The sequence below is a fragment of the Armigeres subalbatus genome, chromosome 3 (assembly GCF_024139115.2).
Source record: "Armigeres subalbatus isolate Guangzhou_Male chromosome 3, GZ_Asu_2, whole genome shotgun sequence".
Lineage (NCBI taxonomy): Eukaryota > Metazoa > Arthropoda > Insecta > Diptera > Culicidae > Armigeres > Armigeres subalbatus.
In genome coordinates, this window is record NC_085141.1 from 425,306,984 (window position 1) to 425,319,543 (window position 12,560).

The window sequence follows — 12,560 nt, forward strand, 5'->3', positions numbered from 1 at the left end:
AACAACAGTAGCTGAAAGATATGCCAGGATGCCGTTAAATCGATAGTCGAATAAAATGATGGGAACGGCAATTCATCGGTGACAGAATTAGAAACTCCGATACCAGTGACTGAGTATTCTCACTAGAAAAAGGACTTGCGGAGCTACCGCGCCTCCTACTCAAATAACACGCTAGTGAAAAGCCTGTTGTAATCGATCAATCTAGAGCTGTACCAAGTCATCGGACCTTCATCAAGTGTGCGTATGGACCATATCCCACCATTCCTGAAGAATGTGCTTTCAAACGGCATGTGGAAGGCTTTCAATAGGTTGCAAGAAAAGTTTGAGATAGCCTTAGCCATATATAACATCAAACTCGGTCAAAAAAAGCACAGTACATATCTATTTTTCGCATATCTTCAAAATATGCTGCATGGCTTAAAGCGGGCTTAAAGCGCAGTCTTCATAAGCCCGACCGAACACTTTTTTTGCTTGTTTTGTTTCTTTTTTTTTAGCTGAAGTGGGATGTGTGGGACACTATATTACAGCGCTGCATTGATGATGGAAATGAAGACTGAAACAACACTCACACATAGGTCGACAACATAGTAGTTGTCAACCATGTTGCGCATGCGCAAGTTAACGTTGCTGCAGAGTTAGACCTGTGTGAGTACACACTACTGCTGATCGAGGCCTTATAATTCGTTCAACCGTAGGCACGGGCCTCTTTCTGCATCCAGCACTCATCGAGGTAGAATGCGTCCTCTGACACAGACGGTTGGGTGATTCCGCTTGAGAACGGGATTAGCAAGTTTGCACAGAAAGAAGAAGAAAAAGAAATAAAGAAAGAAGATGAAAGAAGGAAAAAGGAAGCAGATAAGAAAGAAGAAAGAAGAGAGAAAGAAGGAAGACGGAAGAAGAAAGGAGAAAGAATAAAGAAAGACGAAAGAAGTTAGAAGGAATACGGAAGAAGAAAGGCGGTAAAAGAAAGAAGAAATACCAGAGAAAGAACAAGGAAGACGAAAGAGTAAAGGCAGGGGCCCTCCTTAGCCTTGCGGTAAGACGCGCGGCTACAAAGCAAGACCATGCTGAGGGTGGCTGGGTTCGATTCCCGGTGCCGGTCTAGACAATTTTCGGATTGGAAATTGTCTCGACTTCCCTGGGCATAAAAGTATCATCGTGTTAGCCTCATGATATACGAATGCAAAAATGGTAACTTGGCTTCGAAACCTCGCAATTAATAACTGTGGAAGTGCTTAATGAACACTAAGCTGCGAGGCGGCTCTATTCCAGTGTGGGGATGTAATGCCAATGAGAAGAAGAAGATGAAAGGCAGGAGGAAGAAAAAAGAGAAAGTGGAAGATGGAGGAAGTGAAAACGGAAAAAAAGAAAAAAAAAAGACAAAAGAAGGAAGAAAAAGAAGGTTGTAGGTAGAAGGAAGAAATAGGAGAAATAGGAATAAGGAAGCAAGAAGGAGGAAGGGACAAAGGAGAGGGAAGAATGAAAGAAGATAGAAAAAAAGGATAAAGGAAGAAGAAATCCTTTTCATCTTTTTGTCGCTTTCAACGTTACCGTCGTTCGGGGCTTCTTTTGACAAATCTGGGGCTACTTTGGACATTTTAAAACAATAATCATTACGTAAATTACTGTCAAATTGTCATTATCATCATTCGGCTGTCTTGTTGATAGTTGGGTTGCAACTTTCTGTTCCAAATTTGATATTTTTCGTTTTATTGTCTTAGAGAATCAAAAATCCAAAGTAGCCCCCGGAGTCAAAAGAAGCCCCGCGCGACGGTATGTCTTTTCGACCATCTTCCATTTCGACCTTTTGTTCTTTACGACCATTATTTGTCCCTTCGACCTTCTATTTACAACTTAAAAAAAGGCTCCCGGTCAAAAGTTTGTTTTTTCTTCTTCTCCTTATTGGCATTGGAACATTTCCGTCTCGCAGATTAGTGTTCAATCAACATTTAACAACACGGTAATTAACTGCGAGGTTTCTAAGCCAAGTTACCATTTTTGCATTTGTATATCATATGAGACTTACAAGATGATACCTTTATGCACAGGGGAGTCGAGAAAATTTCCAACCCGAAAATGTTTTAGTCCGAACCGGGAATCGAACCCAGCTATCCTCAGCATGGTCTTGCTTTGTAGTAGCGCGTCCTACCGTCCCTTTTTGTTTGTGACCACCCTTACCACCACCCTTAAGTTCAAAACAAGTGTGGGAACAGGTCCACCCCAAAAATAGTACGCCGAACCACAGAGAAACAGACGTCTCACTTGTGCCATTGCTCATTTTTTCAACGGTGGATTCAATTGTTTGTAGGTGGTCGATCGGCCGATCTGTGGCCGACCTCCTGGAAGGATTCTTAGCGTAGACTGGGTCTATGTAATGATGTACTGAGTAATTGAATAAAGTTAGTTGATTTCTGCCTATGAACCGAAACAGTCGATTTTAATATTTTGTAGAAATGCAATAACCGCGAAGCATATAAAAGCCAATGAATTTTGTTTCGCATGCTGTATAATTATTCTCTTTGATTTGCGATTTACGATTATTCGATTACATGGATTTTAAAATTAAAAGTTCTATTTGAAGATTCAATGTTGTTCTTTTCTCTGAACCTGTTTTCTCTTTCCTGTATTCTTCATATGCTTTGCATGTTAACTTTTGTTTCCATGTTTGTAGTACACTGGATTTTGTTTTTACACGATTTACATTTTCTCAATTTTCCAGTCATCCTAAATGTTTAACGTATATTAATTATCATGTGATTTTTCTTTGATTTATTCTGGATTTTTTGAAACATGTTGCGAAGAGTTTGGTGGCAAATTGAAATCACACGATCAAAAATACGAGCGAAAAAAAATCGTGTAAAAACAAAATCCTGTGTACTTCGTATTTGCGGATGCGGATGCGGAAGGCACGCGAATATTCCATACCAACTTTCTCCTAATTTGTTCGAAAGCATCCAAGTTATTTTCATTATTTACTAGTATAACTAGGGGAACTGTTCCGATCTCCATCTCACTGAACATATATTCATCTCATTGCGAAACAAAAAAAATCGGCACCAATTTCATCTGCTGAAAAAAATTACAAACATAATAAACAAATCAAATACCATTCCATTACTATCTTTTTGATGGGATGAACATCGGAGCCATAGGATGAAGTTCAGTAGCAGTTCCCCTATATAGTTCCCAATAATTTTCCAATTTAGAGTTGACTGAGAGTGTTAAACTGTTGTGTCCAGTAACCCGAACACGACATTTCCCGCAGGATTTTCTAGAATTTTCCAGCCGAGATGAGTTTCACTTAAGGAGATGATGCTAGGTTGGACTTCATTAACAAGTTCAATCAGTACCGAACTTTGAGCAACGAACATAGAACATTTACTCATCAAATTCATCGTCGTTCAAACACCAACGACATCTATTGGTTACAGTTAGTTGGGCAAATCACGAACCAGATGGCGGTAGTGAACAAACGTCAAACTCGAGCAAAAACGATGCGCGCGCCACGATTGATCGATTGGCCAACTAATGATTATTTGAATTGACCAGTAAATCAGTGAACGTGGGAAATTTGACGAGTGTTATGTCTGTTTGTCTGTGATTTTAGGTTTTATAACGCTCTTGAAGAATATAGTTTATTCTAGAAGAGTGTTATAAAACCAGTATAAAACCAAATACTGGGGATAATGATGTTCACTATTGTTGACTGTCAAATCGAAGATAATCATATTCACGTAAAATTCATTTATATTAAGAGTCGTTTGAAAATAATTTCTTCGTTCACTAACCTATGTTTAATTAACGCTTCATTGTACGGAGAACAGAATAAATATTCAGAAGTATGTATCAATTTACCTAATTGCACTACATACTCGACCGGGTATTGCCACCATAGTGTCTGCCATGTATTGTTTGGACATATCTTGTTTTATTCAAACTCACTCAATGGCCGTTCGATTTGATTGGGCTTTACACGCAAGGCTGGAACATAAAAAAACACAATAAAATCTTAAACAGTACAATATAAACATGGATTGTTAATAAATAATAAAAAAAACTGCAACTTGGTTATATCCCCCTAGTTAGAAAAAATCTATGAAATATAGATTATAGACTATTCGACAGCTTAAGTGTGACTCTTTTCATACAAAACAATCTATATATCTTACCGTTAATATCTTGCTGCTTATATCACCCGCCGGCTCACACCCATGAACGGATACCTGTAATATATAAATTCTAGGTTGATAACAAAATTTAAAAAAATATAAGGACCCACTTTATGGAAATCCAACATGACTGGAGAGATGAAGCTTCTTTCACACATATCACACGGTATGGTTGAAGGTTTATTTCTATGCACTGCTTCATGGCGAAGTAACAAGTAATAGTGTGTGAATGCTTCCGGACACGAAGAACACTGGTATTTTGCCTGTGCAAAAAATAATAAATAAAAAGATAAAAAAAAGTCATCTATTAATTGTATGTGTGATAATATTTTGGAGGCAAAAATTAAAAAATCAGTAAAATGCTATTTTGTTAAACACGTCAGCTTTATTATGTTAATTTACCATTTTTTTTAACTGAGTGAAATTATAAAAAAAATGTGATGATTTGTTTCAATATTACTTACCTTTGGTTCCTCATTGTTGATGCTTTCTTTTTTCGTGTGCATATAGTCACAGTGAAGCTGTAAATTGTTTGTCAGGTGAAATGTTTTCTTGCACTCTACACATCTATTTCTGGTTTTATGAACAACTTTCTGCAAATAAAAGAAAATTAGGAAATATATATTTCCGTTATTTCAATGGTATGTTTATGAGCTTAATAAGGTGGGAATCGAACCCACACTCCACAGTACGCAAATGCAATCAGACAACTGACGCTGCATGTCCGTGAAGCCCACAAGTTAAGTTATATTGAGCTTGAGCTTGAGAGCTTGATTGACTGCTCGTAGTTGCTACTCCATTATGACCAGATCAGCTGTTCTTGCACAAGGAACCAACAGATGTTTGCTTGGGACTAGCACACATCTTCAATGTGCAAGTACTGGTGATCTCATTTGATAGGTCATACTGGCGCCTGCCACGTCAGAATGCAAGTCAATGTAGGGAAGGGGGAGGAAATGATGATGCAATCACTCGCCCACTGCAAGCCGAATATACCTCTGCACTTGCCACGAGTTCATGCGGAATTTGTTGGAATTTTTGGGTTAGGTTGGAGAGGCAGAGGTCCGTCTTGGTTAACGAGCTGCCAATGTGATAGATAGGAGAAGGTAACTCATGGAATTTCTAATTGGATGTAGGAAACGAGCTCTATAGTTCATTTCCAATTCTAGCAGATTACTGTTAGAATACTCAAGTTGAAGGTATAGGAATAGTAATGGAAACAGTATGGAAGTCCATTTCCAGTTCTAGCGATTGCTAGAACATGAGAAATACAGAGAAAGATACAAAGTAGGAGAATGGAACGGACCTGGGATTGAACCCACGACCTCCTGCGTATGAGGCAGAAGCAGTAGCCATATGACTACCAAGCCCTCTTCGAAACAAGAGAGATCACGCACTGAACTGATTAATTTTATTACCGGCCGCGCAATGCAGAACACAATAATTCGTCCGACCACGCGATCGTTCTGCTGTCCGAAACATGAGAGATCACGCACTGAACTGAATAATTTTATTACCGGCCGCGCAATGCAGAACACCATAATTCGTCCGACCACGCGACCGTTCTGCTGTCCGAAACATGAGAGATCACGCACTGAACTGAATAATTTTATTACCGGCCGCGCAATGCAGAACACAATAATTCGTCCGACCACGCGATCGTTCTGCTGTCCGAAACATGAGAGATCACGCACTGAACTGAATAATTTTATTACCGGCCGCGCAATGCAGAACACAATAATTCGTCCGACCACGCGATCGTTCTGCTGACCGAAACATGAGAGATCACGCACTGAACTGAATAATTTTATTACCGGCCGCGCAATGCAGAACACAATAATTCGTCCGACCACGCGATCGTTCTGCTGTCCGAAACATGAGAGATCACGCACTGAACTGAATAATTTTATTACCGGACGCGCAATGCAGAACACAATAATTCGTCCGACCACGCGATCGTTCTGCTGACCGAAACATGAGAGATCACGCACTGAACTGAATAATTTTATTACCGGCCGCGCAATGCAGAACACAATAATTCGTCCGACCACGCGATCGTTCTGCTGACCGAAACATGAGAGATCACGCACTGAACTCTGAATCCCACAAGTTATATTGAAAAGTAAAACTTAGGGAAGCTGTGGCAAAAATAAATTCTACTTGTTCCGAACAGAACAGTTACTTACCATATGTTGATATAAATCGGCATGGGATGACAGGATTTCATCGCACCTATCACAAGGTTGCTCCGCGCAAGCGTGTTTTGAATCTCGATGGTTCTGCAGTTGAAGTTCAGTTCGGAAAAAATCGGTGCATTGGTCACAGGCAATCAGAGCACTTCTATGCTTTCTCTGATGCCAGATCACCTGTTGTGTCGTATAGAACATGTATGGACAGAGCGGGCATTTCACGGTGGGGGCTTTGAGCGGCGTAAGCTGTTGCACAAAACGACAGATGTATGTATTTTACTTATAACAAAATATGGAAATCTCTTTCAATCATAAATACACTTAAGTTCATCGTAACTGCTCATTGGTTCAAAAATACTAACCTCAGGCTGGAGTTCTTGCTGACTAGATGTGGAATGTTCAGATGATTGGGAATTTGATTGTGACGGCACAGTAGAATCTTGTGTTTCGCCTTGCGTTTCGTTGTTCAGATCCTAAAATATGTTTTATTTTTGCATTTGTCCTACAACAAAGTTGTACCGAAAGGCTATACAATCACGATTTTTTTATCGGAGACTCGGGGACACATAGTGTTATAGACCAATCAACTCAGCTCGATGAATTGAGGTGATATATGTATGTATGTGTGTATGTGTGCAAATTTGTAGACACACTTTTTGGAGCTTAGTTAATAACTGCTGTTGAAAAGTTAATAAAAACCATCGAGCTGACCAATTTTTTGTAGGAACTTGCAGACTAGTAGAAAGTCAGAGCGACAACAGCATCGTTTCACTATTGAGCAATATATCATTCAACGGGTGCACATTTTCCCCCATTCTAGGACAATGTACTTTACTAGACCTGAATTTTGATCAACTCTGGGATCCTAATCCTGGGTTTTGATCAACATAGTTGAAAATAGTGACTTTTTGCAAGAAACAGTAAGTTTAGAGACTTGAGCTCGAAGAAAAAACTTTTTAGTGAATGTCTGGTCACTAAAAAGTGACCAGCTACCAGGTCTGCACTATGGGTCTCCGGGCTTCCTATACAAAATCGTTTTTGTAGTGGTCCTGTCACCTTTCGGTACAGCTTTGTTGCACGAAAAAGACAAAAACGTGTTATTTCTTCTGTAGAATATAATTACTTTTTCCATATTTTGCTTCGCATGAACCCTCTCGTGACGTCTAAGATTAGATAAGTATTGGAACTTTTTTGGACACTGCAGGCATGGAAACGGTCTTTTCACTAGATTATATCTCTGTGAGAAAAGAAAAGTATGAAACAAATTTTGAACACATTAGTAATCAAACCGTCGATCGTCGATCTGTAGGAAAGAGTTGATACCACCACAGATAAAAACCACTTACCATTTGCGTTAGACTATCGTAAATTACGCCAATACATTAATTACAATTTTCCCCCAATTTGCACTTCCTCCGCACAGTTTCAAAAAATTATCATGAATTTTATAAACATCCTTTGATTGATTTTTTATCATTTTTCCGTTCAACTGCTCACTCGGAGGAACGGCTTGAGTAGGTAAACAAATTCAAAATTCTATGAAACACAAAAAAATATGTGCAAACGGTTTAGAAATTTCACTTAAATTATTCAAAATAGGATTTCTTGAAACAAATTGTCTGAACATAGTACCTTCGCTTTTTGATGATATATGATGACTTCAATAATGACTCCCAAATTAAGTTCTTTGCACGATTATATATCTAAATTTATTTGCCATCGAATGCATTGTAGAAATGAGTAAAATCAAAGCTACTTTGTTGAAACAATTTGTTTTAATATATCATATTTCCCAAATTTATGACAAATGTTTATTGGCTTACTGTAATTATTACTTTGGCAATTGTTCAACTAAAATGTCATAAGAAGAACAAGGAATAATAATATATTTTTACACAACTCTTTACCATAAAAATTGCATTCCGCTATTATAATGATTACCTTTTCCCTAAATTCCTTCGTATGAATTTGTTGATGACGCGACAGATGAGTTATATAGTGGAACTTTTCCAGACACTGCGGACATTCAAACTGGGGAACCACTTGATCGAGTGTCTGTAAGAAATCGTAAATGAAGATGTTAAACGTAAGATGAACATTAAACACTTTTAATCACACTTTTAAATGATTAACACATGAAAATAAAATTAGGCATATTTCTCTTCGTGACCTTGCTGATCAAATTTCATTTTTTTAGTAAACCTTATAATAGTTTTTTTTTCGTACGAAGAAGACAAACAATTAAAGTCGATATCAGTGTTGGTAAAATCATTCATAAAACTCAATCATTGAGCTCTCCCGCGCGAATAAAATCGATTGCGATTTTTAAATAATGCATCACGTCTGAGTTTTTTATGCTAAAACGGATCATTTCCCCAAAAATCATTTCGCTCTAAAAAGTGTTTATAATCCATTTCGGGGCAATTTATTGTTTACACACGCAAGAGTATCCATTATTTTATGTGTTGAACGTTAATTATTTACTGTTATTTTACGAAGGAGAACAAAAGAAAACCTACGATGATTCAAATGGATGATTCAACTCAGCCATGATTTTTTAGGTGCTGAGTTGGGTGCGAGTGATTTGAATCGCCAACAATTCCCAACACTGGTTGATATACAATACTGTTTTTTGGACAAGTTAGCTAAAAAATTTGGAAATAATCGATAAACCAGCAGAAAATTTCATGTGGAAGGCCAATAAAAGTAGTAGTAGTCAATTATGTTTATTTATACAGATGCTAATTGTGAGTAGAAATGAATAAAAATGAAATACTTACTAGCAAGCTTTCTTCAGTGGGCGATCCCTTCAACGTGTGATCTTGTGAGGGCAATGTATCCTCTAATACGGTTTCAGTTTTCGTATTGGCAGTTGTGTCTTCAAGGGTATCTTTTACATCACTTTCATTTTGAGAAGGCTGTCGGCGGAAGAGTGTAAAACTGACGTGTTAAATAGTTGATAGGTCACTATGGATTTGAACACTGTTCATTTTGATTATTAAAGTGTTCATTTAGCAAATCAAACTACATTTTGTTTTTTTTTTCTGTTAAATATAACTGTTGATCGGGTTGAGGATACGAATTTACAATATTGGGCTATCATGACATATTTTTAAAATATGATTACTACTTTTCGCCAAACCTGTTAATTTGAGTGTAACGCTATAATTACGTAGTTATTCATACACTGACCTAGTGTTAAATAAAAGTGTCATACTTACTTGCACGTTTTCTCCAGTTGGTGATTCCAACGTGTGATCTCGCGGCTGCAACATGATGGGATGCGACACGATTTTCGTTTTGATACCAACAAGAGTTAGTTTTTTTGACGCCGCATGGTGGAAGAATGTAAAAGTTACTTGTTACATATGTAGTAGTTTATTTCCATACATACCAAATTATGTTTAGGCTTTTCAGCAGATTGAGGGTTGTCATGAATTCTAGCATGAATTGCAAGCTTATATTGCATCTGGAACTTTCTCCCGCATTCAGCACATTGAAATTTCTTTGGTTTTTTCTGCAATAATAATAATCATAGATGTGAGTACACAAAGAAAACGACAAATGATATAGATTACATTAGGGATTGAATCCTAAAGAGAATGAGCAAGTCTCTCACTTATCATCTCTGTATACATATACGATATGTAGCAACCCGCGAGAGACTTTTTTCGCAAGTTGTCATGATAGAGAACTGATTCGGAAGGTTATACCCCATGATTTCTTTTAGAAAGCTCCAAATGCGGGGAAATTTATCATGGGTTGTAGCCCCCCCTCCTCCCCCCCGAATCAGTTCATTATCGTAACAGCTACCGAAAAACGTCTCTCATGGTATGATACCTATCGAGAGTGTATACCAGTGGTGCGAATTCTCAATCTCAGTGACTGAAATTTGTTGGATATTAGTGCTGTCCAATGAGAGCTTGAAGTAGCTCGAAGTTTCTCCCGGTCCTGCTCATGCCCGTTTGTTGACAAAAAAGAACGAGCAGGACGGGAACAACTTCGAGCTGCTCATTGGACAGCATTATTGATACCATTCCCTCTTCACACTCACTTCCTAGCAGTGAAAACTGAAAATGGTTAGCAGCAACAATCAAAGATAAAGTAAACAAAAGACCTCTCTTCTCATTGCATACGCAGCCCGCACTGACAGTCTATTCAGTTCACTCGCTGCTGTGTGAATGCGACGGCTCTATATAAATGCATGGGTGAATACTATCACTTGAAAGACAATGACAGGAAATTTGTGCCGAATGATCATCAGCTTCAGCCCGCTGTTGGCAAATCGAGTTTGCTAAGCTACTCTTGCTTTGTCGTTCTGACTGAAAGGCACCGTCATAGGCAAAGAGGAGCAGAGAAAAATGCAAAACAAAAGAATTACACTCAGCAGGCATTGTTGATAAATTGCACCACTGGTGTATACAGATAAGTGAGAGATATTCTCATTCTCCTTTGGATTCAAACCCTGGTCTTAACCAGAGTCTATTATATATAGAGTTACGCAAAGAGTGAAGCCAAATCTACCTATTGAACTGTCAAACCGTCTACCTATCGAGCAAAGTAAACAAATGATTGTTGGTAAGGCGGAAGTATTGTTATCGCCTGATGATTATTATGGCGAATTAAAACTCATGAATTGAAATGTATTAGATTTGTTCTAGAAACAGCTTCAAAAAACTTCAATACACCCCCTAATAAAGCAGCAAAAAGAAAGTCACGTGTTTGCACTCTGTAGGTGACTTTGGTTATCGAATTAAAAAGCTTTAGAAGTGATCACTCCCGTGAAGTCACTTGAAGGGTTGAACAAAAATGAAAGTTTTCAACATAATAACAAGAGCATCATTCAGAATAAGAGTAAGAAGATCCTCTTTGCGCAACTCTATATAATAGACTCTGATCATAACCAAGTGGGCTTCGTGGTCATACAGATAGCGACGGTAGTCGGCTAGACGCATGCGTTGTGGAGTGTCGGTTCGATTACCACCCTGCAATGGCGACAGCTTTTTCGAATAGCGAAAAATTCTCCACTGATCTGCTGTGTTGTGTAAATGTTCTATACGTTTTTTAAATGCCTGGTGTTGAGTGCTCAATATGTACGCATGTATTTTACTTTTCAAACAGTTTTTATGCCTTTGGTTTTTTCAACACTTCATGCCTAACGTACTTATGCCTAAGCATCCTAAATAGTTTGAATAACGAGCACAACGACCATACCAAAATCAAATGGTAAAAATCAATTACGTACTTTTGAAAAAAAAAATCAATAAATTGAGTAGAAAAATCGAAAATTTATTTCAATTGACATAGTTATTATGTACAGTTGAACAAGTAGAAGCATAAGTACTAGAAGGCTAGTGGCGCTGTGGCCATTATAATAATATTTTATTGGGGACAAGCCTCACGGAATCCAAATTAAATAGTACTCGCGTTTTCAAGGGCACACCACTCAATATGGAATCAACCCACAATTGTCAGTATTAACAAATCTAGATCAACATCTGAAAAGGGCGTAACAACCAAAATTTATTCCTTCTGATTCCTCGGCTACATGTATAGCTATATATGTAGACGAAGAATCCGAAGGAATAAATTTTGGCTGTTACGCCCTTTTCAAATGTTGGTCTAGAAATGAGCTTTGCTACGTCGCAGCATGCGTGGAATAATAAAAATGACAGTTGAGTGTTGCTTCTGTATTGAATGGTGTGCCTCTGAAAACGCGAGTACTTTTAAATTTTGATTCCGTGAGGATTGTCCTTAAATTATGATTCTAAAAGCTGAATTTGACTGTTTACAATGTACTGTTTACACTGTTCAGAATTCCAACGTTTCGTTCGGGGGGTACCTCAAACTACCCAAAGGCTTAAAGGGGTACCACGCGTGAAAAAATGTTGAGAGCCGCTGGACTCTATAGCGAAGCGACTGAAGTAAAGACCCCTTAGGTCCATTACTAGCATTCAAGCAATATATTATCCGTCCGTTCTTACAGATAGCAACTCTGACAGATAGCATAATGAATTACCGAAAAAGTTTGAAGACTAAAGAGTTATCTCGCATAATTACTCTATCATACTTAATGAAATGAGTGGAAGAAAAATTAGCTTGTTTCTGAATTCTGAGAAAGATTCCCATCAGCATCCGAGAAGAATTCTCACTTCAATCTCTAAAGAATTCTTTTCGGATTCATCGAAGTATTCCAATCGTA

At 38.1% G+C, this 12,560-nt stretch overlaps 1 protein-coding gene across 6 annotated transcripts in view; it reads right to left on the minus strand.

The window, feature by feature from the left end:
* Positions 1-3,729: 3,729 nt before the first annotated feature.
* The window catches only part of LOC134227401 (zinc finger protein 99-like), a 46,422-nt gene continuing 37,591 nt past the window's right edge, over positions 3,730-12,560 (minus strand). For all 6 annotated transcript variants that reach the window (XM_062708834.1, XM_062708835.1, XM_062708831.1 and 3 more), the window contains 11 exons: positions 9,753-9,875; positions 9,580-9,624; positions 9,139-9,276; positions 8,300-8,413; positions 7,482-7,595; positions 6,721-6,831; positions 6,356-6,604; positions 4,634-4,762; positions 4,280-4,432; positions 4,170-4,223; positions 3,730-3,981 (listed from right to left, as the gene is read on the minus strand). In XM_062708834.1, coding sequence (XP_062564818.1) covers positions 3,970-3,981; positions 4,170-4,223; positions 4,280-4,432; positions 4,634-4,762; positions 6,356-6,604; positions 6,721-6,831; positions 7,482-7,595; positions 8,300-8,413; positions 9,139-9,276; positions 9,580-9,624; positions 9,753-9,875 — 1,242 coding nt within the window. In that variant the 3' untranslated portion in view covers positions 3,730-3,969. The remainder of the gene's footprint in view (positions 3,982-4,169; positions 4,224-4,279; positions 4,433-4,633; positions 4,763-6,355; positions 6,605-6,720; positions 6,832-7,481; positions 7,596-8,299; positions 8,414-9,138; positions 9,277-9,579; positions 9,625-9,752; positions 9,876-12,560) is intronic.